This window comes from Chaetodon trifascialis, chromosome 15 (assembly GCF_039877785.1).
Source record: "Chaetodon trifascialis isolate fChaTrf1 chromosome 15, fChaTrf1.hap1, whole genome shotgun sequence".
Lineage (NCBI taxonomy): Eukaryota > Metazoa > Chordata > Actinopteri > Chaetodontiformes > Chaetodontidae > Chaetodon > Chaetodon trifascialis.
The window spans coordinates 19,613,855-19,640,548 of NC_092070.1; the positions used below are offsets into that span (position 1 = coordinate 19,613,855).

At 41.7% G+C, this 26,694-nt stretch overlaps 1 protein-coding gene across 1 annotated transcript; it reads right to left on the minus strand.

Annotated features, from left to right (window-relative positions):
• Positions 1–13,689: 13,689 nt before the first annotated feature.
• Positions 13,690–23,991, minus strand: micall2a (mical-like 2a). The gene is made up of 17 exons (XM_070981454.1): positions 23,849–23,991; positions 23,443–23,491; positions 22,045–22,186; positions 21,728–21,891; positions 21,449–21,579; positions 20,856–21,359; positions 20,529–20,713; positions 19,751–19,808; positions 19,099–19,292; positions 18,569–18,676; positions 18,329–18,393; positions 18,023–18,146; positions 15,881–15,983; positions 15,511–15,584; positions 15,321–15,435; positions 15,149–15,195; positions 13,690–15,059 (listed from the first exon to the last, which is right to left on the minus strand). Exons 1-17 carry the CDS (start codon positions 23,989–23,991, stop codon positions 14,980–14,982), a joined length of 2,286 nt encoding a protein of 761 aa, XP_070837555.1. The 3' UTR covers positions 13,690–14,979.
• Between the last annotated feature and the right edge of the window lie 2,703 nt (positions 23,992–26,694).

Consider the following 26,694-nt stretch of genomic DNA (forward strand, 5'->3'; position numbering starts at 1 on the left):
ATCAATGCTTATTTCTCAACTTATGGAACCTAATAGAAGACAACGTGAGAGAAAGTCAATCAGAGAGGCATTATATTGCTTAGGGCGCATGACTGAGTGTGGGGTTGTCATGTGGAGAAAAACCACTGCAGTTTTTTAACCTCTTCATGGTAATGGTCCGAATAATTCAGCTGTGATTTCACTGCTGTTTAAGGGGTGAATGTCATATTGGGTGAATTCTGAGGCTGTGTATTGATTTTTTAAGATTATTTTATGGAATATCAGCTCTTTTTTTGTTATGTTTAAGAGCTAAATATTATAGATTTACAAAACAGGGAGCACATTTTGCCATCTCAAAATTCACCCATAAATCTAATTCCAAAAATCACCTCTTTATTTCTAAAATTACACACGAAAAAAGAAATCATACTCCATAATATGTACTAGTCAGTGGAGATTGGTCAAAGTGATGGTAATGTAATGGGGCTTCTCATGCAGTGTTACCAGCCCATAGTCACTAAATTCTGCTCATTAAAATGACAAACCCAAACACACAGTTACTCAGGCGTGATCTTCAGCTGTGTATGGCATCTGGCCCTGACGCACCTCCGCCCCCCAACTCCCTAGAGCATCACACACACACACACACACACACACACACGCACGCACGCAGGCAGGCACGCACGCACGCATGCACGCACATGCATACAGAGAGTGTAACCCCAATCAAATTTTAAAACAATCAGCATTCCTTTCATTTCCAATTTAGTCACCTGCCACAGCCTCCTATTAGTGTCCACTATGATACAATATTAGAGGTTTATAAATGAGGACAGCGTCTTCCTCCCCTTCAGTCTGAAGGAGTTTTCTACATTTTTCCCAGTCAGCCTCTCACTCCATCCATCAGCCTCTTCCATCCTGATTATCAGGAGACACCAATTTCAAAGAGACATCTTAATAGTGATGTCAACGTATTAATTAGAAGTGTTAATGAGCTAAAAGCAACCCAAATTAAATTAATGCAGCAATAGACAGAGAGCGAAATTAGCTTCAATTTCTGTAAATGATTCTGAAGTGTGCACAACGTATCAGCCTGTCTGAACATTCCCATCCCCCAAAGCTAATCAAGAGCTACATTGCAATTAGCTGCTTAATTAAAGCAACACTCTGCTCGGAAAATCCGGCACAATTAAGTAATGGCTGTTATAGCATGAAGACAGACTGTATTTTTCTTCTGGAGGAAAAAAATAGAAAACAACATATTCTATCCCTAATGGCCTGCAGGGGATTGAGCCAGCCAAGATGTGCCAAGATGGAGAGGTTTCTATCTCACGCTTCAATGGGGATCTTTGCTCCAGCTGGAAGCCTTGTGAATCAATGACAGCAAGGCAGATCAAACCGCCGTGCCCAGGGTAGCTAAGACATCTGAATTGGCACTGACTGAGGTGACTGTGTCCTAATCACCAGTTCTGTTTTAGCAGCTCAATGGCTTCCAGTTGGACAGAGGAGCTCCAGACTATTGACACTTTGCACATATTTCAGCAGTGGACCTGTTACTGATCCCTGTGGCTGTGGACACTGTTGTCCTTCAGTCCCTGCTGGTGTGGCTGGAATTTACCCGCAATGAGGGATAAACAGTGTCAGAGCCAGAGGAAAAACGTGGCCGCAGCTTTATCTTTACATTTGCTGTGGATTTCCATACATTTGATTCATCTTTAGCAGAAAACACGGAGCCACAAAAAGTGGACATTTAATTAGAATACCATGAGCCAATTAGTGCTTGAAATAGAAATTTCCTTTATGTGGGAGACAAAAGATTTGTTTATGGGGGATCTAATGAGAGGAGCCTGTATGTATAATTTGAATTTATTCATCCACCCTCTGCTGACAGTGATCAGTACAACCTCTCTGGGTTAAATGTCTTTGTAAAGATTATGCTTTTCTGCTGTCACATATTTCTAGAGCTGCCCTACCACTACTGCTAATTTCTTCAAATGTTTTGCAGCTGTACGTATCTCCTCTGTTTTGTTTGTGCAATGCACTGTGGGAAAATATTATCCACCAAAAGCACGTTTTCTTATGCATAGTGGCTCTTTTGACTAATCCTTCTTTTTTCACTTTGCCAGTGTGAACATATGACTCAACCTGGTTAAAATTGGTATGTGGTATGGAATTGGGACACGGCTCATCGGACGCAGGGACAGTAGTTTTCCTGGAATGTCTTCAGAGGGAGCGCATACAGTAGGTGTGGTGTTGTGTGCATCTTTTTATTCCACTGACAAGTAACAGCTTTCGGGGCCTCCTAAATGATCTTATTTCTAACTAAGGAAAAAGCACGAAGCTAAGTTCAAGCGAGGAAGCCCCACCGGCTACTCAGTTATTTTCTGGTTTTAAAAGTGCCTGAATGAGTGGTGAGCTGTGATTAACAGCCTTCTCGGAGGTGGAGTCCAGGGACTGTGGTGTAAACGCCATCCTTCAGCAGGTGTGGGCCACAGCAGAGCATATGCCGTCAGGTAACCAGGCTGGTTTGCTCTACAGAGACTCTGCTGTGATCATATCCCTGGGCCTGCTTCTGCTGGGAACCGGTGTCACTCACAAACACCATCTGCCAGAAAACAGGTCCGCCTGCTTAGAGCATTTATCGGCGGGTCAAGGAGTGGTGCCTTCCTCTCAAAAAACACTCCACACACCTGCTGAAGAAACAAAGGGACAAGGCGCTTTGCACTGCTTTTATAGCTCCTAATTCTTCTTTAGGAATCAGCCATGTAAACATAAAACACTAAAAGCACCGAGCACGGGAGATGGCTCACCCCACAGTGCTCCAGGATACCTTTCCCTTTGCTGAAGAGAGGGGAAAAGACACCTGAAGTGTTTGACGCTAAATTAGCTTTTCAAAGACAATAATTAGACTTCTCCCCCTAAAGGTAAATTACCTGCTAACCAACTGAACTGTGCTCTAATTATAGGATCTTGCCTCTGAGCCATTGCCAAGGATCCTTGTTCATAGCAAGAAGATGTAAAACACGTGAAAAAAAAATACATGTTGAAGTGGTAAAGCCAGCAGAATACACAGTGGAAACATGTTCTGGGCTCTCCGTAACACAGAGCTGAAACACTGAAGGATCACTTGCATAACTGCAATAACCTTTAGAGGATTTAAACAAGATAATTTCCAGCAACAGCAACCAGATGGCAGCTATCGTTCCTTCTGTGCGTTTTGACAGAGGAGGTTGACTGAGCAACAGTGGATGGGTGACAACCAGGTACTTATCTGTGCTTTGCATATTTTGCGGTGGATGTCGTGACACTGCAAATTGATTTGTAAGACACACAGTCAGCGAAAAGATATTGAATATTTACACTTGCCATGTAATAAAACCTGCCTGTGAGAGGGAGGGCTTGGTTGGCCTTCAGGTCTAGGTAATTTCTCATTGTTCTTGAGCGCTGAGCCTCCCGCAAGGCGGCACTGTGGCAGTGGATCGCTGCAGAGCCACAGCAAAGGGCCACACATTTGAATTCATCACCCGTGCTGATAGCCTGCCACTAATTAATATGTAAATTTAACATTGTTTGTTTGCTGCTGTGTCAAACTTTGATGTGAGGAGCGGCTGCAGGTTAACAGAGATTTAGTGGAGATTGAGGGCTGGAGACCTGCCACATATCCCAACCAGCCTGTAATCTAATATTTTATTTAAATACATCGACTAATACTGTATGTCTCCACAGCTTAGAACCTGGGAGACAGGCTAATGATATTTTATTAAGCCAGAGTAATTGAGGATCCCATCAAAATATGTAATTAAACACTTAAGCATAATTATCCAACACAGTAGGAACCCGAATGAATTAATTAAAAAAAACGTCAATACATCAATTTATTTGAATTCCTTTGTCCCTTTTCTACTTGTAATAATTAACATTTTAATTGCCTTAATTTGTGATGAGTAAAAGAAATTCACACTGTATTCGACACCAGCAATAAAGCAAGAAATCTGAGCTCGCAGGAACGCGTTCGCGGGAAAATGATGATGAATGTTAGCCTCATGCAGCTCGTTGCAGCTGAGAGAAGGAAAAACTGTTTAAATGATTTTTTTTTTTTTTTTTTTGTGGAGTAAAAATGGGGGATGTGATGGGGTGTGTTTCCATCTGTGTGTGTGTGTGTGTGTATGTGTGTGTGTCTTTGCTTGCTCACTTGCCTGGGTATATGTTCATTATCAGCAGGCTGCCCGGGTTTGATGCATACCTGGAGAGCAACTTAATATCCTCAGGCCACTACTACATGTCAGGCCATGAGAAAGATACACACACAAGACAGAGGAACATCTCTGGCCCCGGTGGAGCCATTTACCTTTCTCCAAGTAGGTTCAAGATATTAATTAAGATAAATCTACCTCAATTCACACATTCTGCCATCTGCCTATTTATCAGAATTATGTTAATCATTTCTGTAGGGCAGAAGAATTATTACCCATTTTGTGCGTAATTCGTATTAACATTCAGAACTAAATGATTTTGCATTCTGCTCCATATGGACTCCTTACACCATGACATCTTTTCAGCGTACAGTCGTAAAATAAGTGACACACTCATAACACATACAGAGCGCATGACAGTGCTTTCCCTCTGGTGCGCCCGCAAACAATATGGAAATGTAGCCATTCTAATCATGCACAGCCTCTCAGGATTTATTCGTCATGATGCACCTCGCGCGTTTCAACAGCCTTAAACAAAACAATAATCTTACGATGATCCGTTCTGTCTCGGTGGCTGTGATTTGAAGTGATTCGAGGCTGCCTTTTTTTTTTTTTTTTTTTTTTTCCTTCTTCTTCTTTTGGCCAATAGATGAGCTAGTTAATTAAACTCTGAGGAGATAATTAAGATGAGACGGCTGCTTGAATCACTCCGGTCATTCTGTCATTATCTGGGGCAGGCCGACAGGTGGCACAGGCCCGCGTCAGGTGACGGCTCAGCCAGCAGATCGCACCGTATGATGGTATGGGCGGATTTCATAGCATCCCCTGGTGCAAGACACTCCTGCAGACCCACATGTCATGCAAGTCTACTGTAGATCTACAGAGCTGTTAGACTTTTGAGTTTGTGAATGTGTGGATGCTGCCGGCTGATGGCACGTCTGGGTCAGAGTCAGGGGCTGGAGGAAGAGTGCCAGGGCTAAAACAGGGCAGATCATACTCCTGCACAAGCCACGGACTAATGAGGGTGAGGACGGGGCCAGGCGATGCTATGTGATTAAATTTAGATCAGGAGGGAGATCTTGACCCATGGTGGCCTACGTCTAAGTGACATTTACCCAAGAGAAACACACTGCAGCTGAGGCTTATTAACCTTTTATAGATCTAAGCACTGCCGCCTGTCTTAATTGGCAATTGGATTATTAAATAGACCAAATTCAGAGTGATTTGATCCAACAAGGTCCACAATGTGGAGGCTATTTTGAAAGGTCCGGTCTGTGACAATGTGTGCATCCGATCCATGTAAGAGGTTCAATCTTTTTAAGTATATTCTCCGGGAAGATTCTCAGTCAATTATAGGACTGCAACAAGCGTTATTGGAACTAAGTCATTAGGTTAATGGTGAATTACACTGTCAATAGGACAGAGCTTGAATTAGATAGTAAATACGAATCAGAGCAAAAAATCCATGTCGTAAGATAATAAGCCAGATAAATGATGTAAATTGTGCTGACCATTTGTAACTGAATCCTGGATGGTTTTTCTTTGCAGTGTTATAAAAAACATCTTGTTTATTGTTCAATCTTCTCCCCACTTAAGACCAATTACAGCGATTTAGAGGAGGTAAAGAATAAAATGTTTAATCAGCTAAATAATATGAAGGGCGAAGATGTTTTTGCCAATAGTTAATTTTATATCACAGAGTTGTTTACACATGTGCTTTGTACCAATTCAACTCATTTGAGTCTAAATGAAGTGAAATGCAAATGTTATGTGGCCGTGAAAGTGACGTTCCCGCCATGGCAACAGAAACTTTTAACAAATATATCTCACATGTATGAAACTGAAAACAAATTCATATTAGTGGTGCTGAAGATACATTAATTTATCAATAAACTATTGGTATTTTTTCCCCAAATTTTGCAATTTTGATGCAGAAGGATGTGGATGTTTAGTGCTGTGTTCTGCCGACACCATCGGCCCATTCAGTGACATGATACTGGTGCAAACTGGGGTTATAACAATGCTGTTTTAGCCAAGTTTTGCAGAGAAATACATGTTGGGTGCATTGTTTCTTATCTTACTGAGCATTTCATATAAATTGCATGTGTTCATCCATTTTTTTCATTCTGCTATGTATCTATTTTACACATTTTATGTCAACAGAAGTATGTATTTCATTGCAAGGGCCGATTTCTTCATGTGGAATAAAGGAAGTCAAAGGATGTTGCATTCTGTATATGTTGTATTATTTGACTCGTTGTTTGACTTATTTGACTCGGGCTCACATTATATGCCATGTAGATCAATGTTTGATGAGCAGATTATAGCTGCTTGTGCTGTTATTCTGAATCCAGAGTTAAAAACCAGCCGAAGAGGCTCCGTAGTCGACTTATGTTGCAGGTAGAAAACTTGATCCTAGTTGCAGCTTAAAGGTTTAAATCATCAGTTTACCTGTGATTACTATTTGTTGAACCGCAGTTTGTTTACACAGTGACTCTCATGTAAAATAAAGAAGATGAAGAGGCTGAGCCAAATATCATCAGTACACCAGATTTTCCCAGCAGCTCTCAAACTCGTGTCTGTCGTGTGGTGTTGATGACGATATTCATTCAGAACAAGATGCTCACTTTTATGGACTTCTTACAGCCAGTTAAGATGACCGACAAGCACTGGGAACATTAGTTCTGTGCCACAAGTCCCATACATCAACTGTCTTGTGACGAGTAAGGGAGGGGATCAACATATTCTAAATGAGCAGACATAATCCCACTGAATGTGGAGTTAAGCCATTTCATAATTAGCAGATTTTCTAATGTATGCCAGGCTTTAATGACCTTTGCAAATGAGAATGGTTGTTTGAATTTCCATCCTTCACATCGTTTTATCCCTGCCATATCTGCCTGATAGAATGAGTGCACCAGTTGATGATACGCATAAGCTTAATGAACAAGTGCACACACTTCTGAATGGAAACTGATGGGCTCAAGCCGGGGAGATTGGAAATGCATTTCCACACCTTGCATATCATCATCATGGCCATAAGTGGTGCCTCTCTGACCCGTTAACAATGCATTTCAAGCCTTTTCCTTCAATTAGGTACACTTCTCACTCAGATTTTGCTCATCAAAATGCTATTAGTATACTATAGTGTGAAAATATACTAGACATCTATAGCATCACAAGCTTTTAACAATTGTAAATGACAAAATTATTATTCATTCAACAGCGCAGATGACAATCAGGAGAAGCAAAGTGTTGCCTTCATAGCCAGTTAATATGTTGTTCTCAAGTGTGCCTGCGTAGATATATAACCTGAAACAGAAGCTCAAATATATTAAGCTTTAAAGCAACTATGATCAATATTTTTAAATTAACAACGACCACATTAATGCATGTAATGATGAGCCCACAGAGAGCATCATGCACTCCCTCAGTTTGATGATCTTTCCAGCATGTTTTTTGCTATCAACACTGTTGTTGTCGGACGCAGCCAGCGGCTGCTTCCAAAAAAGCTCTGATAAACTTTCTGTACACAAACCGCCTCAAGTCAAGATAAATAGCGAGATATTTCTGATACTTCAGATATCTCAGATGTTGGCGGAGACCAAAAACAGAGCTACGAGAACAGTGAATGTCAGTCTGCCATCCACCAGGACCTCTTCTTCTGCAATGATTTAATGGTTTTCTAATAACAGTTATATGGCAGTGGAAGGAAAACAAGCATTGACTTGCATTTTCTTTTGCAGATTTGCTCTAAATCTGTTGAAACTTGCAATATGTTTGGATGGAAACCCAGCTAATGATTCTGTGGTGGGCAACTTTTTCCACATTCAGACAAAAGCAAAGGTGGCAGAGCACTTCAACCAACAAACTTTAAACACTGTGCACTGAACTCATAAGTGTTACTAACATGTTGGGAAAGACACAGTTAAACTCTAAAGATGGGCGACTGGTTCCACTGAACTACACGCTGCCTATATGTATTTAATTATTGCATTTTAAAAGAAAAATCCAATCCACTTCCTTTTAGCATTAGCGGTGCCAAAGTTCCAAATGCTAATAGGATTCATATGAAGCTCTAAATGTTATAAAACTTGTTAAAACAAGGATGCATGGCACAAACTATGAAACACTCAGCGACAAAGAGTGTGTATTTGTCTGCCCTTTAGCAGAGCTGCAGCTGATCCCACAGACATCCCGGAGCTAAGCTAAGATCAGCACTTAGCATACCTTTACACTTGACACAGATAGAAATCCATTTCATTACATTTTATTTTGGATCATTTGGAAATATTATGGAACAATCCTTTTAGATTTAAGATCCACTGTCACCAAACAGGAAGTGGCGTCCTGCAGTAGCAGCGGTTCCCTCCGGACGGAAAAGATTCAGAATTTAACTTGCTGGATAACAAAGTTGCATCAAATTACGCCGCTGATGCATTTAACGTCCCACGGCCGCGCTGCCTGACTCTGCCCTCGTCAGACGCCTGCTGAGAAGCCACGTGGCGGGCTCTGCTGAAAGCCACCAACATTCATCATGGCTTTAACGCTATCAAACTCTAATCTGTCTGGGATTTCATGTGTGTTAACACAGCTACAAATGCAGAGAGCAAACACTTCAACAGCACTACATAAATGTCTCAATATATTAACTAGACAATAAACAACCTATTCAGTTCCAGGGATTTGCATGAGAAACGTGAGCATTAGCGAACAGAGACAAGTCTTCTGCCTTTCTGCTGAGGGAGAGGATGACTTCAAACATGATCCTTTGTCAGACGGGATGGGAGACACAGACACACAAGCCTCTCGGTTTTGGCAGATCTAGGCTCATAATGCCATAGATTAGTAACAGCCTGACCACAGAGCTGAAATAAGCTAATTGCTTAATTAGCTGACCCAATTCTATAAGCTTCTTTTAGCATATTAACAAGAGCTATGTAACAAATAGTTATGTTTCACAGAGGTGGTGTTTGTTTATGGAATTACAATAATGAGGATCAAAGCATTATTTGATTTCAGCAACACTGAGGTGCTTTTATATATGTAAAACTCAATTCAGCCTTTGTCTGATCCACATGCAAATGATCCCAGTATTTATTTGTAACTGACATCAATGTTACGTCTGCTGTCATTCAGTGTTTTTGTCTGTATGATGTTGTTGGGTTTTTTTTTTTACATTAAACAATTAAGCTGCTTTGGGGAATAGTTTGACCGCCCTCTCAATATTTCTGGACATTTGAGCAACGAGGGACAAACGAGAAAGGGGAGTTAAAAAAAAAAAAATCTTATTAGATTGAATGATGATTGAAATGGATTAATTTACATTTTCTGCATGCATACTTTACATACATGATCTTTGCTCAGCACAGGGAGTTCTGGGCAAAAGAGCACTATTTGTATGAGATGAACTCATCTATATGCTAATTCATTGGCATGTAGACCTGCTTCATTTCTTCCATTCAGGACTGTTTACCTATTAGCTCTTATAGATGCAAAGGGAATTGGAATATTAAAACCAAAAAGCTAAGGAATACAGGGCATTAGCACTACATCACCTGTTATTATATTTATATTACGGTGGCATTTCTGCCTTTTGTTTAAGCTGTAACCACGAGCCAAACACTTATTACAAATAAAATAAGCCAACTCTGTCACTTAAGTGAGACTTGTTGCCCCTGACAAAGCCACAGTGGGTTTTCGAGGTCCTTCGAAGGACCAGAGCAGACGACACCCTGCTGAAAGCTGTATGAGCTCTCCTGATTCAAATGAGGAATGATCTGACGCGCAAAGACGCGAAACAACTGAGACTGCTTAGCATTTCACAATGTTCTTTTGTGGCCTCAGAGTACAATTCGGAACATTACAGAGCACAAAACCTGACTTCCATGTCGCACAGAAACACTAACTTGGCCTTATAAGGAGATGTTTGACCGATCAAGTTACAAGTGATGCCTAAATGCTAATGTAATTTCATAAGAACCAGGCTGAAAGAGATGCAATCAACCATTCCCGATTCAGACGACTGTTGTGTTTAAGAGGATGACAACCCCCTTTCTTATTGTCTATGTAATTCACCAAAATTGCCACTTACAGCCGCTAAGAGCAGGACGTTTCATCTCCAAGCTTCCTCTGGTCTTTGCTACTCATCCCATTTCTACTTCCTCCAAAAGTGCCACCACTTCATTAACCTTGCCAGGCATGAGATAAGAGAAGCAGTGCATCAAAGCTGCCTGCCCACAGAGAGAACAGAGCCCTGCATGTCTCCACTACACAGCAGCCATCACACACTGGAAGATACACAGTCCACAAACCATCCAGCATGCAGAAAAGACCTTTTGTGTTCCAAACTGTCATTCAGAAATGCTTTTTGTGTATGTGCGTGCGCGGGACATCATCGTGCTTTAAGTATAATTCTAAGTGGGGTGAAAACATCGGCTTTGATTGGGAGGGAATGTGAAATAATTGGTCTGGGTCAGACTCCTCATTGCCTCAGACACTTATTTAAGGCGTCTCATAGCACTGTTGTAAGAGGAGTTCAGGTGCACAGCGCTGTCATCGCTATGACCTATACACTTAAAACCTAGAAAATGAGAAAATTAAACAAGAAAAGCATCAAAGCCAACTTCAGCGCGATGAGTAACAACTCCTGACTTCCTCAAAGCATGAAAGTAGATGGTAGAAAATGTATTAACTGAGTCACAATATTGTTTTACTTGCACCACATACAAATCTCTCTGGTGCATTTAATCCCTCTACCCACAGTTTCTCAGAAAGGAGGATATAAATTATTTTCCTTTGGTGGAAACTGCAAATCCCTGTCTGGATTCTGTTAAAAGGCTTAAAATGTCACTAAATGCCAAGGCTGAGACTCCTGCTAACACGTAGGTCTTTAAGACAAGATGTTAAAGCGTTGAAAGTTACCTGAAATTGATGAGGTTAATATTCTTATCGCTAACTGAGGCTTCTGTGAAAGTGGATATTGAAAATAGCCAGGTAACCCCTTCATATTAGAGGCTATCACAGGGATTAGCAGCATAAACACCAATTACACATTTAATTGTTTATTGTCAGTAGTATTTAGAAAACATGGCTGAAGTACATAAAGTGGAATGACTGGGATGTAGAGGCGGGTATTTGCCACAATGCGGTGTCATCATAAGCACGTATTTCAGTGAAGAAGACAAGGAAATGTTCCCAAAATAACAAGTCAAACTGCTGAATGCTGGGCTGTAAATGAGTAATTTACCATGAATATCCTCCTCTATCCCTTTACGGCCATAGGAATTTCCAAACCACGTTATACCAGCATGAAAGGGTCTGTCACTGAAATTTGAAATAGAGGACAAAGGGCCACCGAGCAAATAGGTTTTTTAGACACCATCCTCTGAGTTCTCTGCCAATGTGAATCAGAGGTAAAATACAGTGCATTAAGTCGACCTCTGAGGCAGCACAGAGGAGGGTAGAGTGAGACATTCTGCTATCTATTAAGACTTGCGTTATGTATATATTGTGTTTTGAAGGAATTTTACTGATCCACAAAACCAGCAGGGAAGGATAAGAGTGAGTCCCTAAGACCATGTGGTAAGCAACTGCAGTGCAGCATCTCAGGCGAGTTGAAAGTTGCTGTGCCGTTAAGGAGAAAGTCTGGCAGAATCCTGCATGCCCGCTGATAACATGGTTGGATTAAGGATGTTTAAGGGAAGTGAAAATTATTCATTTGAGATGGATGAAAGCTGCACTTGTCAAGTCTACCAGTCATGCACTTTATACATTTCATTTCCACTAGCCAGCATGCATAATTTCCCCTCAATGCAAATTTCTACACACTGAAAATTGTGAGCATATTTACTCCGCTCCCTTAACACATTCTCTGACACAGAAAATGGATCATCTCTATTGAACAGGGAACAAAACAATGCAATTTTGTTTGCAGAGGTCTGAGAATCTAATTTTGTGCAGGAAGATAAAGTCACGAGACTCTGTAGAATACAAACAATAGCTTTCATTTGAAATCATGCCTGAATCAAAAAGAGACAATGTTTTGTTGCCCCTGCTCATCAGAATGACATCTATTGAAATAATTTTAGCACATGCCCAATTATCCAAACAGACGTCATGTTTTGAGCGTAATTACTAGCTTTAAGTCACAAAAGTCTCGGCCTCAGTGTTGGTCTAGGAGCCTTGTAAGTGAGTATATGTACTGTATATCTGTCTCTCTGTACAAATATTATGATCTCTCTGATGAGAATTAAGTCTCCAGCCTGGATGGCCAATAAATTAGAGGCACGCTTCTCGTTTACTCATCAGAGCTAATGAGCCTGATAAAATTACCTCGAGGATCATAATTACAGGCTAGTGGCAGAGACTCTGGCAGGGACTGGAATAAGAAGAGACACACACGCTCAAACACACACACACACACACACACACACAATTTAGATTGTGTTGCAAGTGGCAGCATACAACAGCTAACCTAAAACATCACAAAGCACTCACGTCTTATTAATAGAATAACAGACTAATATCAGTGCGCGCAAGCAAAGATTATACATTGTACATTTGCATCCAGGAAGCCTGAACAATTCAGGTAATGAGACATATAGAAAGCTATACCGCCTGGCGTCTTCGCATTTAAAGAAATGCACGGGATTAACATAATGCAAGGTGCTGAACAATATTACAATTTCCACCTTTCTGTCGGAGCAGTTCAAACAGATTTTACCACCCTTTCATAAAGATTAAGCACTTCATGGGTAATGGCATATTTTAATGAACGATGGCAGCCTGGACACAAGAGCTCACCTCAGAGGATTCCATTTCATCACACATTCACAGGATGAATTGTTTTACTTATGAATATTAATGTCCCTCTAATTTGAGGCTGTTGTTAATGCTTGTCGCTAGGAGCTTGGCAAATCAGGTCCCATTCCTGTTAAAACCATGTATTAGACACCCCCCTGACACTAAGCCCTCGCCTTTGATTCTTAATTGCAGAAGTGCAAGCATTTGCAGTAGATGGGGCGCAAAGCTTTAATTAACTCTAATATCACACATTCAGTCTCGACTGTCACCCACATCACGCGTGGCATTTTGTACCAATATCATCCCCAACTCTGCTCAGCTAGAAAGATTGTGTTCCAAGTTCATGATCACAATTTCATGCATCTCAAAATGAGGGATATGTAGTTTATAAGCAGCTGCAACATATTGACGCCAGTGAATTATCGTGATGCCATCCTTAAAAAAAAATAAAAAAAACCTTATTAAAAGCACGCATTGATGCAGCTCTGTGATCACTGCACAGCTTTCGCGCAAAGGAGTCGCAGCATTGTTGGTTTCTTACGGAAAGCGGCGTCTGATCTTGGCAGTTGTTGGATCAACAGTCGCTGGTGAAGCTTGTAACATGGGAAGTGGAGTGATAAAAAGTTCAGGGATGTGGTTAGTAGAAAGAAGTGCGCCAAGGGAAGTGGTTATTAAGCAAATAATTCACCCTCTCATACACACTAATCTTCAAACGATTTATTGGACAACATATTCAAGTTTAAAAATGCTATAAATAAGAGTCCAAGTACATACCATTCAATAACACTCCAAATGCAGCATTACAGCACATTCCTTACAAACACTGAATGCCATTTTCACACATGAGAGGCTCCACACGTCCTTCGAACATTTTAATAGCTCAGGTACGGAGCATTTCTGATGCAGATATTAGTAAAGAGTAATGTTTAATTAAACCCGGTTTGAAGATAAAGAGCTCAATACAACCTATAGTTTATAAGCCTTCCCCGGCCATAAGCTACTGCTCTACCTAATCCTCTTTCACATAACATTATTGCATCAGCACAGCTGAACATTTTTGCAGCATTTATAAAATTAGCAAAGAAATTAACTGTCCGTACTGTGGCAAATTGGATTTCCAAGTTCTCGCCTTGTGATACAGCATACCCAGGCTGCCACCTACAGTACAGTGAGAGAGAGGAACTACAAGGCAGCTCAACATGTGTGGCTCTCCATTTTACACTCCACAGCCATTCAAAACTTAATTGTCAAGGCTTTTTCTCCTGCTAATATCCTTACAGGAAATTTGTTAAAATCCATTATTAAATACATACTGAAATAATTTCATTTTGGATCAAGACTGTTGAAGGATTACACATTTATTCTGCTCATTCCTATTTGCATGTGGAACAGCCAGTGTTCCCTCTGTAATGTGTAAATCATGATAGTCTCTGTTTTTAACACACCAAATCCAATTTTTTTTGACCCAGTGCACGTCGATTTGCTAAAAGTATCAGTTAGATACATCAGTGAATAAATACACGGTGTCTTCACATAACAAACATATCCATGAATGATGGCATTTTCTCTTGTGACACTCGTCTACTGTGGTCTAATAAATATAAGTGAAGCACTCACTGGTGCGTTTGGAACATAATTAACCCCCTTTTTGAAAAAAACTGTGAAAAAAAAACACCTCATGTGAAAAATGAATCATAAGCTATTTTGAAAGAACTTCGCTTAAGTGACAGCAAACAGAACTGAAGGTGAATGTGGAACAAAAATACCACATTAACCGAACCTTTATTTTGAAATTTGCTAGACTACAAACACATAACTTGATCCGAATTATGCTTCCTAATTTGACATCTCTTCATTTGCCTTCTTGTTAGCACACCACGTGCTGCATTATTTAAATATAAAATCCTTAAAATCTTTAAAAAGAGTTAATAATAGTAAGAAGAAACACGACAAGGATGACTTTCAGTTCTGCATGAACGCTTGGTAAAAACTGCCCTGAGGATCACTCCACTCGTCTTTTACTTCTTCGCCTGAACAGTTTTGAGATGGAAGATTTCCTTTTATTTTTGGCTTTCTTTACTCCTATTCACCAAAAAAATAGTGTGTATTAGAATAATGCATTCAAATTGGAAAGTCTCAGCGAAAAGAGAGGTATTCAACACAATACTTACCAAGATTTTGCATCATTTCATTCAACTGCTGATCCTCCTCGACTTCCCTGGAATTGATCAAAAATTACTCTGATTTAGCATTTTACTTTGTGAGCATATCACGTCATTGTATTACCAGTGCTGCTCCGTATTATTGATCACTAAACGATAATTAAAAGATGCACCATGTTACCTCAGCCTGTCTTCATCCAGACCCTCCACAATTGCATTTCTGCCATCCACAATCTCCATCAGTCTCTGCATCAGCTTTTTCTCCCGCCGTTGCTCCTCTCTGGACTTTAAATGATCTGTGAGACCAAGTTGAGGAAGACGTCAGTGTGGGGCAAAGAAAGTAACAGAGCTGAGAGCGTGTGGTCTCTTACCTGGCTTCTCCAGCAGCCTGCGAAGTTCCCCCTCCACACCTGGCTGCTGCTGCTCCAGCTCCTGAGTCCTGGCTCTGAGATATGCAGTCATTAATAACATCAGGAAAAGGCTAAATCTGATTTATCGTGCACATCACATCTTTGTTTTGACAAACAATAAGTTTGGACAACGACGACGACAACAGGCTTCATTCTCACGGAGGACAATATTCTTGAAATAATTAAAAATAAAAATCCTATTGCACAAAGTAAAACACAAACTGGATTAAAAACTGTTCGAAATTAACATTTATAGGCAAAACAAATTAGTTCAGATACAATAAGGCATCTCCCTGTACATCTTAAGTCCTATAAAACAAAGCGTACTCACGTGTAAACGAGCTCTGACTCCTTTCTGATGAACATCTGCTTTTTTCGAATGAGGTTGAACCAGTCAACCATCAGCGGGTCCATCAGTATGTCCCCCTCTCCCCCTGAAAGACACAAAACTAAACCCTAAAAATATGGCTGCAATACACAAGATTGATGAGATACAGTATAATCTTCATTAGAGCGTAATGGATATGTACATGTTGGGTAAAGGTTCATGAATCAGTCACGATCAGTTGATTTTAAGTATTCAACAACACCTATAAAGGCTATTTAAATAGCTTTAAAAATCATATTTATTATCTGCTCTGGCTAACTTATATAGTTTAACACAGCTAAATGTTTCTGCCTCATGAGGAAATAAAATCCTGCATTGACAAATCGCGCTCAACTGAGACTAAAGAGCTGTGCAATAATTCTGTTTCCACATGTTGCTTATTAAAAAAACAGACATTTTACATCATCTCATTGAATGTAACGATCATGACGCCTCTCCTGGTCCAGGATGGTGGCTCCTTTTATTTTCACCTCTTTGTTTGTTACACAATAATACAACTAAGCACGATAAAGAATGAGGTCTTTGGATGATCTGGCTGGCGTGCAGCAGCAGGGTGCAGGTTTGTTCAGATGGAGGGTGACTCACCTCCTGGGACCATGTCAACACTAGCAGCCAATAACACACAGCCCTGCAGTTCAGGTGTAGGCTGTCTCAACTCTGACACCTCAAACATGTAATCATTACTGTCTTAACCTGCAGGACAATGATATGTTCAATAGTTAGGAACACAACTGTACTGAATATTTAACTTCATTAATCATCCCTGCCGTTGAGTCGACTTCCAAATGGATCAAACATTCCTCTTCCCTGCTGGTTTGGATTTATTTTTGACACTAAATCAGAAATAAAAGCATTTGATTGATAATCGATAAATGGCTTCAGCCTGTTTTGTTCCAATCATTCAATCAAGACAATCATTAGTAGCAGCCTTGCAGTAAATTTAAACAACAAAGGCCTGAGAACCGTCATCTATAAAATAACCTTTTATCTAAATGCTTCCCCTCAAACAGTCTCAATATGCAGGTTTTAACATGCAGGGGGTGCAGAGGGAACGCATGAAGTGCAGATTTGTCTTCATCTGTTATTTAATAATGATTTAGCAAAACTCCAGCAGGGATTAGCTTTGATTTTTTTTTTTTTTTTAACATGTTTTTGACTCTAAAGGAAGGAGTCACACTCAAAAAAAGCCCTTGCCAAATACTGAACAGCAGCTCTGACGAAGACCAGTGATGAATATACTAATCTGAAATGTTTCAGGATTCGTGGTTCAGGGATTCCTCTTCGTCCGCTGCAGTGTTATGATATGCGCTGCAACCCATTTTCTGCTTCACCAAGTGGATTATTTGAGGTGGATCAATAGATTTTTAGAGCGAACGTTTGAGCTGATTGGCACGGGGACTGACGACGAGACGGTCTACATCCTGCCATCACCAGAACAAACGTGATTTTATTCTGAATTCAACTAGAGTGCCGGGGTTTTATTTTTTACAGCGACAAATTCCAGTTGAGAAGTTGATGATCTCCTAGGTGGTGTGCAATTGATGTCAAATTCTGGCCAAGCGACTGCATGCTCAGGCTTCCTGGGTGGCGCCGAGGAAAGAAAGTACGCAATCGACCAGAATATATATTACTATACCCAAGTCATGTTGACCTTGAGCAAAGCAATCAGGCCCCCTACTCCCACTACCTCAAAAGAGAAGCAACATCCCTGTGGGCTGCCTGCGCCTCTCACCTCATTTGGCTGCAGAAACAGTAATAGAAATGGCAGGTAAATCCCCCCCAACATGCACACACAGCTGACGGTGAGTGAATGTGTGTGTCCCGTGTGAAGCAGCCAGGACACACCTCTGCACCAGAGACACTGACTGAAGCAGCAGTGGGATTCAGCAGTTTGCACAAATACAATGAAATATGAGAGCTTGTGTTGAGGTTGTTCACTGCAAGATGGCAAAACTGAGCGTTGACATCCTCTGCGTCAGATGATGCACGCGTCAACATTCGGTTTTATTTGCACGTCCAAACAAGGAACAGGAAGGAAGCGGTAAAAATTAGTTAGCAGGGGAAGAGAGACGGGGAAAAAAGTACCTTCCTCACAGCTGCGGAGTTTCTTCTCCAGCTCCACGCCCTCCTTCTCCAACTGAGCCAAGTTTGTCTCAATATCATTCAGCTCCCTCTCAATCTGCTCCGCTGGAACGTGATAAGACTTCACCTGATATAAAACAAAAGACCTTAAGAGACACAGTCAAGTATAGATAACTTTAATTTGAAAATTCCGGCTTTGACCACTTAAATGTAAAGAAGGTCGTCCAGTTTTTTGACTGGGAATGTAATGAAAGCATATTTGTAGAGCTGTTAATTAATCTCTTAAGAGACTTAATGGAGGGAACTTACAGAGGGTGACCTCATTTCAGTCCTGGAGGCGTTGGTGGGTGACAAATACTTTCCCTTTTTAGCGCCTAAGAGGTAGATAAAATAGGATTAGATAGTCCTTTCATGGCAGCTTTTCAGAAAAGCATTGTCACATATGACTTCACCTGATTTATTTTCAGTGAAAAATGACTGCTCATATGAAATCAACAAGATGGCTGAGGCCATGTATGTGTGGCTTTGATGATGATATTTTTAATCAACCTGACGGATTTCCGTGATTGGCTGGAGCGGTCGTTGAAGTGCTAATAGATTCCACAGCTGGCCGTCTGGGTGGGGATTTCACAGGCGAGTGACTGCCATGTTTAAAACCTAAAATGAGGACGGGAAGGTTTGCAAGCTGTAGATCTGCAGAAAGTTCAATCTGCTGACGCCTTTTTCTGTTTTCTGCTAAAACAGACAGAATCCTAAAATACAGGGCGGCATGTCTGTCTGGGAATCTGTGTGTGAGTGAATTTTTAGCTGCTCCAGCGTTGTGGAGGGACGTCAACGCCGGTCTGTCTGTTGGTCAGTACACCACATCGCTGCAGACTGAAACATCTCAGCAATATTTGAATAGATTGCCATCAAGCTTTGCACAAACATTCATTCAGAGGCTGCAATATAATAAAATCTATAGCTGATGCCACAGTGCATCTTATTGGCTAAATCAAACAGCGCTTCATATCAACTAATGCAAACTGACTCTATTAATAAACAAATGTCTCTTATTTTAATGTGCAGAAGTGACTCACCTGGATCTCCAGAGCCAGGCTGAGGTTTCTGGGGAGAGACTCCCCTAAAGTTTGCAGGATCAAACACAGCAAAGCTAACCGGAGGTACTGCAGGTGTTGGAGCCGAGGGAGGTCTGGTTGTACTCATGGGGACATTAGAGGAAGTGGCGGACATAAGTCCAGCCTTATGTGGCTCAGTAAAGGCTTCAGCCTCTCTGCAACAGACACAAAGAAAAGATTCTGTAAGTGCATCACCCTTTAAAAACGGTGTAAAAGCATTTATCTGACAAGGACGTCGTACGCCTGTAGGCTGAACATGAAGAATGAAAATATTAGAAAAAGCCTCACCTTTTAATTTTGTACTGAAAGATGGTGAAAACAATGGAGGAATCATCAGCAGGGATTAGAAATGAGAGAATCAAGTGTTAGAGTAGGAAAGGTTCAGGCCTGGCACTCCTTGGGGCTTGTTAGCATGGAGGACAGAGCTAGCGGCTGCACTCTGAATCCGTCAACATTAAGAGAGACGGACGAAGCTCGAGGAGTCCACATTCTGGAGAGTGAATGAGCTGAATGGTCAGGGATGTTAAAAGACATGCGTGTCCACCTGTGTGACCTACCCACGAATGTGAGCCACGAGGTAATGGTGACAATTAGGATGACAGAGGATACTTACTTTAGAGCGAGCTCGGTTTTCAAAGGTTTGAGCTTTGATTGCCACTTGTAGACTGGATCTGCGGATAAATGATTCAGACGGAAAAGGAAAGCTTATCGCTGCTTCATCTGTCACAACTCATGAAATCATTCTTAATTTCAAAATCACAATGACTTTAACATCTGTTTCAGCGATGAAGTGTGCACTCAAAGCAGTCAGCCCTCACCCGCACAGCTGATAATCAGCAGCTACTGCTTTCAACAATGCTGATATAACTGATCTTCACCTGCAAAACTGCACTAAATGCACAAACTCTTAACCTTGACAAGAGCTGATCTTGATTTTTCCAAAACAAGTTACAGTAACGTCCATGGTCAATATGTGGTGCATATTAGCAGGAAGCATAATTACTTTCCACGATGAGGAGACTTCTATCAAATATGATAATATAATGACCATTTCTATTAAACAGTTATTGCATTTCTGGCTGAAAAGCGACCGAATGTCAAGATGCTGCAGCCGTGCATGCACATCCATCCACAGAGAATGACAGTTCAACGAAAAAAGTTCATTACAAGTGTGAGGGAGAAATTAAAATGTCAGTTCCTACACTGAGCGACCATCATGCTTAATGCACCGGCTGTGTAAATAGGGCAAAAATGACAAAAGGGCTTTGTTTTCTATGAATGCGTTCTGAGACAGACAGAGACAATAAGGGGGGAGGTGGGGGTTGGATGTTGGCTAGATGTCAAATAATGGATCAAGACTGAACAGCTGAAATAAATTTAGCCGCGCTTGCCTTTGGCGGTTGTGTGTACAGTTGTTAGCCTCGTGTTGTCTTTGTTGATGGCCTTCAGACATGGCGATTCCTTATTGTTTGTCTGGCTGGTGGAGGGCTGTCCTGCCCAGTTTCCTGCTGGGTCTTGGCTGCGTTTGTCCTCTCTCAAACCGGGGCTGACAGCTGAACTTGGCTCGCCTCCAAACCTGAGAGAGGAAAGCCCTCACCATCAGCCATGATAATAAAAGTTGTTGCAAAACCATACAGTCAGTGGGAAAGATTATAAATATCCACATATTGTTAAACAGACTATTCGTGGCCCCAGACAGAACGCGGAGCAACACTCACCGCCTCTCTGCTGACCGGATGGTGAATGGGCGTTTGTTGTTGTTATTGCAGTTTTCTTCAGCCAATTTTTTTCCTACGGTAGTCCTGCTCTTCTCATCATCAGGACTCAGTTGGACCTTTGGCCTTCCTAAAACACTTGAGGGCTCTGTGGACTTCCTGTTACCTGTTGAGGCCTCCGTGACTGGCGGCGCAGCCTGGAAAAACCTCTGTCGGGCCGACTGCGTCTTCTGGGCTGAGGCCGTCCAGGACTTGGCAGGTGGAGTAGGACTGACTGGCTTCACGGCAATATTCAGTGGGGCTAACAGCACAGAAGAGGGGCGTGGGGCAGGCTGGGTCTGGCTGGCACTATTTAATCGCCCAGCTGAACCGGCGGCTCCGTTTCTGATCCCAGGCTCGGTGGAGGAAGGCTTACAACTGCTCTGGTGGGCGCTACAGATAAAAGTGTCTGGATTCTTACCAGGTTTGTAGCCTCCTGCGTGAAGCACGTTGGAGCATTCGCTGCATCTGGTGGAGGTTCATTTACATGAAATTATGAATGCAACAAACACAGTGCATGACAGAAAGGTCTCAATGAATATAGATTAAATTCTTACTTGAAACAGCTTCTGTGATAGAGCTTGCTTTCCACAAAGTGCCTCTCAACCAGATGAACGTGACACTTGCACGCAGCACACTTGCTGTTGAGAGTTCCATGTTTGTTGGCGTTTTCTGCCTGAGCCGCCTTCTGTGAAAGGAGACACTTCCCTTACAAACATTTAGCCAACCCACTGAAAATGAACAAAATCCTCACAATGCAGTAATTCAAAAAGTAGGTGGAAACACACTCACACAATTTCAGCTGACAGATGCTGAGTTGTGACATTAGCACTGACCTGAACAGCAGCTCGGGTCAGCTTAGGTGAGGTCTGAGCAGTGACAGTGGAAGGTAAATGATTCTCAATGGCGGTTTTGGGCACAAAGGTTTTGGCAACCACTGGAAGATTTTTCTTTGATGGCTCCTCCTTGGAGCCCTCTGCTGGCCTCTTTACACCTCCCACTGGGGAAAAGTAAAGCGCAGGCAGAGTCAAACATCACACTGTAGAACAGGAAAGACAGACTATGCCTCAACCTAAACCTGAAAAGGAAACATGTTAGAAAAAGCTCTGAATTTAAGAAGTTGGAGCTGAGGATATCTGAGCCGTGCACTCACTGGGAGGCCGTCCCTTGAAGTAGTTGTAGTACTGGGAGACATAGGTAAGAATGCTCAGCCTGTCTGGGATCCTTAATGCCACCATGTCTTCTGCATCTAGCAACGCTGGGATCCCCAACTTCTCCTCTGCGATCTGAAAAGCCTTGACAGAAAAAAAAAAAAAAAAAATACAGAGTTTAACCCACAGCCATCAACTCCTGCCAAGACAAAATTTAATGGCAGCGTGTGACGGACCAAGTAAACAAATCCAAAGCATTTCTGCCAATAAAAACAGGGCATTCACTGGGTGCAGTAATGTCAGCTCCTATAATTACAGCATGTGTAAAAATGTCAAGACAATACAATCTTCTTTAAATAGAAGAGTGGTGGCTCGGCCCAGAGAGGTCTGAAAAGGGCTGTATAATGAATAGGACACTTCCTGTGAGCTCATAAGGAAAAGGATGGAGGGAGATGGGTATCTGGGCACTATTTAGGATCAGCCTGGACTTGCTCATTTAATTTAAAGCATAGCCTTACTGAAGAGCAAGTCCGTCAATGTTAAAGAAGTGCTGAAAGCTGAAAACTACAGCTGCTTTTGCTCCAAATGCAAAGAAACAATTTCTTACTTAACAACTCTTGAACTGCCCACCTGTAAGAAACGTGACACTATTCATGAAATATAGAAGAGGGTGAATTACCACCCTGGTCACGCTCTCGTGTTTCATCACAGGGAGCATCTTCAACGTGATCAAACACACCATTCTGTGGCCACACATCTGCTTTAAAGCTCTCCTTCTTGTGGTACGTTCAAGCAACACAACAGCAGCGGCTTCCAGCAAACCGTCATCGTGAGGATCGAGTGGCAGATGACAGCAAGCCTCATTCAAAATAAATAACCCGGAGAGCCTCTTCCCTGAGCTCAGGTTTGTTGCTGACACTGCCGGCAGCATCCAAGACAGCAAAGGAAGTCGTACAGAGGGCAGACTGCAGCACTCTGCAGGGCCTAAAATCCTCACAGGAAGCCGGTGAGATGGAAGAAGACTAAATAATGGAGAGGTCCAGGCTGTGCTGCACAGGTCGTGCAGGGGTTAACAAAACAAATGAGGTCAAGCGGACAGAGGAAAAAGAAAAGATTCAGAACTTTTTTTAAGTTTAAGAGGAGCTCTAAAATCGGTTGTGGCTTTAGCTCAAACTGCTGCGCTGGTAAAATGTTGAAACAGCTAAATGTTGAACCCCTCGAATGCCAAGGCAAGAACAAACACTGTGCTGCTGCTGCTGCTGCTGCTGCTGCTGCTGCTGCATGTGTGCTCCTGTGTGGGGTTAATGAAGTGGATGTTTTATGCTACACTGGATTGTGCAGCTTGAGTATGAAGTCACTTCCACTCGATATGACAAAGAGTCAACAGCTTGACATCTTACCAGTCTGTTGTTCTCGAACACATCCTCCTTTCTGAGTGAGTCATAGTCTCTGGGAAAACAGATACAATGAACAGAGAGAGGAAAGTCAGACTTCTTCTGACTGACTGTAAGACTCAACTAGCTATATATAAAAAGTTAGTTGTATTTGAAGGCATCAGTTTTCTTATTCATGATGGGTTTTCTTGGAAAATAAGAAAAAAAAAACACACCCAAATACTGAAAAAATCATGCATTAAGATTAGAAAAAAAATCACCAAAGAGTACTAAAATTAAACACATGAAGAAAACTACAAAATAAATGCAGCAGTTTAGGGGGGGACATGCTACCCCAGGATCATACCACTCGTTTCAAATAAGTATTCTACCAAACTCCAGCAGAATTTCCAACACATTTTAACACACTTACATCAGGTCCGGTCTGTACTTGTGTATAAGCGCACAAAAAGCCATTCCGTTCCTGAATGAGGTCGTCATGTTGGTGATGGCCACGTCTCGGTAGCCCTCACAGTGCATTTTACACCACTGCTCCAAAGCCTTGATGGCAGCCATGCTCCCGGAGACTCAGAGCGCACCGAGCGCGCAACAGGCGGAGGTTTCAGCGCGGAGGAGCCGCAGGAAAGACAGATAAAAACAAAGCGTCTCCGTCCAGGATTTGGCCGTGAACTGCGGCGCTGCAGCTGCGTCCTGTTTCCGTCTTTCACCTGAATGACCGCCGGGTCTTCTGCTGCTGGTGGCGGCGGTGCTGGTACTGCTGGTGGTGTGCGTTTCTGCGCTCATTACGCTAATTGACGCCGACTGCTAAAGCGTCATTCGCGACAGTTGCATAAAACTCAGCCTGAGAGGTAAACCACGTTATTTCTAGTGTTTAGAGTTGCTAGACGTTTATACCAGAAAGTAAATTCTGCAAAGTGAGTTACGTCCACTTGGCTGCACTGTGTTCAAACTCAGCGTTTACTCTGTTTTCCTAGCATTCAAGGTAAAAACCCAGTTCATTCAGCAGACAGTGCCACAAACGAGCAAAGGCTGCCTTTGACACGCAGAGATGTCACTATGAAATATTACACTGAGTACACGCAGAGAGAGGCATTTATGATGAAAACACATACCTGTGGTCCTGCAGGCTGGAGAAGCCATCTGGATGCTTGGAGATGCAAGTTGCAGGATCTATACGTTTAAAGTCAGACTGAAATGTCTCTCTGCTTTTACTTCTGTTGTATCATATTTTACTTTGGGGCTGTATTTCACTGTATTCCTGCTTTTTTTTTTATTTCTGTTGGAATCTAGGACAAAAGCTTCAGCTTCCATTTGCATTCAGGTTATAAGGACGTTTACAGTAATATTTTCATTCAGTGCCTCATGAAATTCATCTTTTTTTGTTGCATGCTGTAGGATTTATGGAGTAATTAACAGCAGACCTGCAATCTCAGCCATCATATCGGGGTCAGCGTGCAGTTTGAGAACCAAGAGCAGAATCTGTGGTGTGCTTTTTTTTTTTCTTTTTTTTTTAAACCACAGTCATCTTTGTGTGGGGTCTAATTGGGGACTAATTGAGGCCAGCTATTGTCATCTCAGGATTCTGACCTAATTAGCCCATATTATGGTGTTCCCACAAAAATTTAGGGAAAACTTGTCAGTTGATTTCTCAGCAACTTTCACATAGTAAAGTGATTATGAATAATTAGACTCGTAAAGTTTGTCTGAGGATTCTGTGAGAAAGCTCAGAGAGCCTTTCCACCTAAACAGAAAACAAAATAATTAACTAACATGCTTCAGCCACCCATGTTGAAAAGAAGTCTCAAATCTGAGGCAGGGACCTCATCAGCGAGGGTTCGGTCCTCTGACATGGGAAACGAGTGTGAGACCAGGGTTGAACTTGAGTCTTTGAGATGGGAGCGACCCACAGTGACCTCACTCACTGTAAGACATCAACTGTTTATTTGTCTCCAACAAAAATGAAGCGGGGTGACACGGCTTTAAAAGTTCCACAAAGCTAATGAGAGAAAAGGAAATATGAGCTTTGGCTGGATTTTAACACATTCTGCATGCTGTCCAGTCTGAACCGTCTCATCTGTCCTGTCTGAGGACATCTTCATGCCCAGAAGGGGGCAGCGTCACACTGCTAGAGGACTGCCTCACCACTCCAAACCTGTGGTCAAACAGAGACAAGGCATGCTCACAGGCAGTGTTAGTGTCTGCAGAAAACCTCATACAGGCTTTCAGATAGAAGTACTCAAACTATACAATGTGTGCATTCAGTACAAACAGGCAGTTTTACCAGCTAATACTTGTTACTCGTTACCAGCCAATATTGTTGTTAGTGGTTATATCTATAATATCAGGAGATTATACAAAACTATCAAAACATTTTGTTTTTAGACAGATGTTCTAAGACAGATGAGAGTTTTCATGACCTGAATTTAGCAAAACAACACAAAAACCTTAAAAACTTAATAGTTTTACATTATGTCCCCTTTACCACAGCTGTTGAATGATTATGTCATCCTGATTTTATCGCTCTCCATTTGTTGTTCTTTCGGCTCATCCCTCAGGTTTTCCTCTCTTTCTGGACTCTCTGTCACCATCAGTGAAAACCAAACAAAGCAAAGCACTGCACTGTGCCTTCGGTGCATATAGCTTAAAGGAAAGTAGACATGCATCACCTCTATAGACTCACTCTTCATGATTTCATTTTTCAGCTATTTCCATTGTTTCCTGTGAGGACGTGTGGCAGCATGCAGACATCCTGCCTGTCTGCGAGGGTAACCCGAGAGGTCAGGGATGAGCTTGTCATTAGTGAAATCATGTAGAAATCATTTTACTGTATCCCATTTCAGCTGTGCTCTGATAGGCTGACATGATAAAGTGGTGGCATTTGTCATTTTGTCACATTCGTCTGTTAAAGAGTCTGCACCAGTCATTTAGTGCTGACAACAAAAACACATTTAAGATGTGATGAAGATCCCGCTTAGACATAAAAAGGACGTGTGTGATGTTAAAATAATTAATGCAAAAAATGGAGGAAACTTTTTTTTTTTATCCAAATACACAAAACATTGATAAATGTGAACCACCTGAACTTTAAAAGAACTTTTAAAAAGTTCTGTTTAAATAAAAAATGTCCAGAAAAAGTCACAAAGAAACTTACTAACATTTTACACTGTAAGAAATATTAAATTGGTGGTGGCTAAATAATAAAGCTCCTCATCCCAAAGAGGTTTAAAAGTATAAACTGTTGTTGTGGTTATGATTATC

Excerpts from the sequence above, each read along its gene's own strand:
- micall2a (XM_070981454.1), bottom strand. The coding sequence starts at position 23,991 with ATGGCTGCCATCAAGGCTTTGGAGCAGTGGTGTAAAATGCACTGTGAG. Across the intron at positions 19,809-20,528 it reads TGTACACACAACCGCCAAAG|ATCCAGTCTACAAGTGGCAA; the intron begins GCAAGCGCGGCT and ends ATTTATCCGCAG. Across the intron at positions 15,196-15,320 it reads CTGGATGAAGACAGGCTGAG|GGAAGTCGAGGAGGATCAGC; the intron begins GTAACATGGTGC and ends GATCAATTCCAG.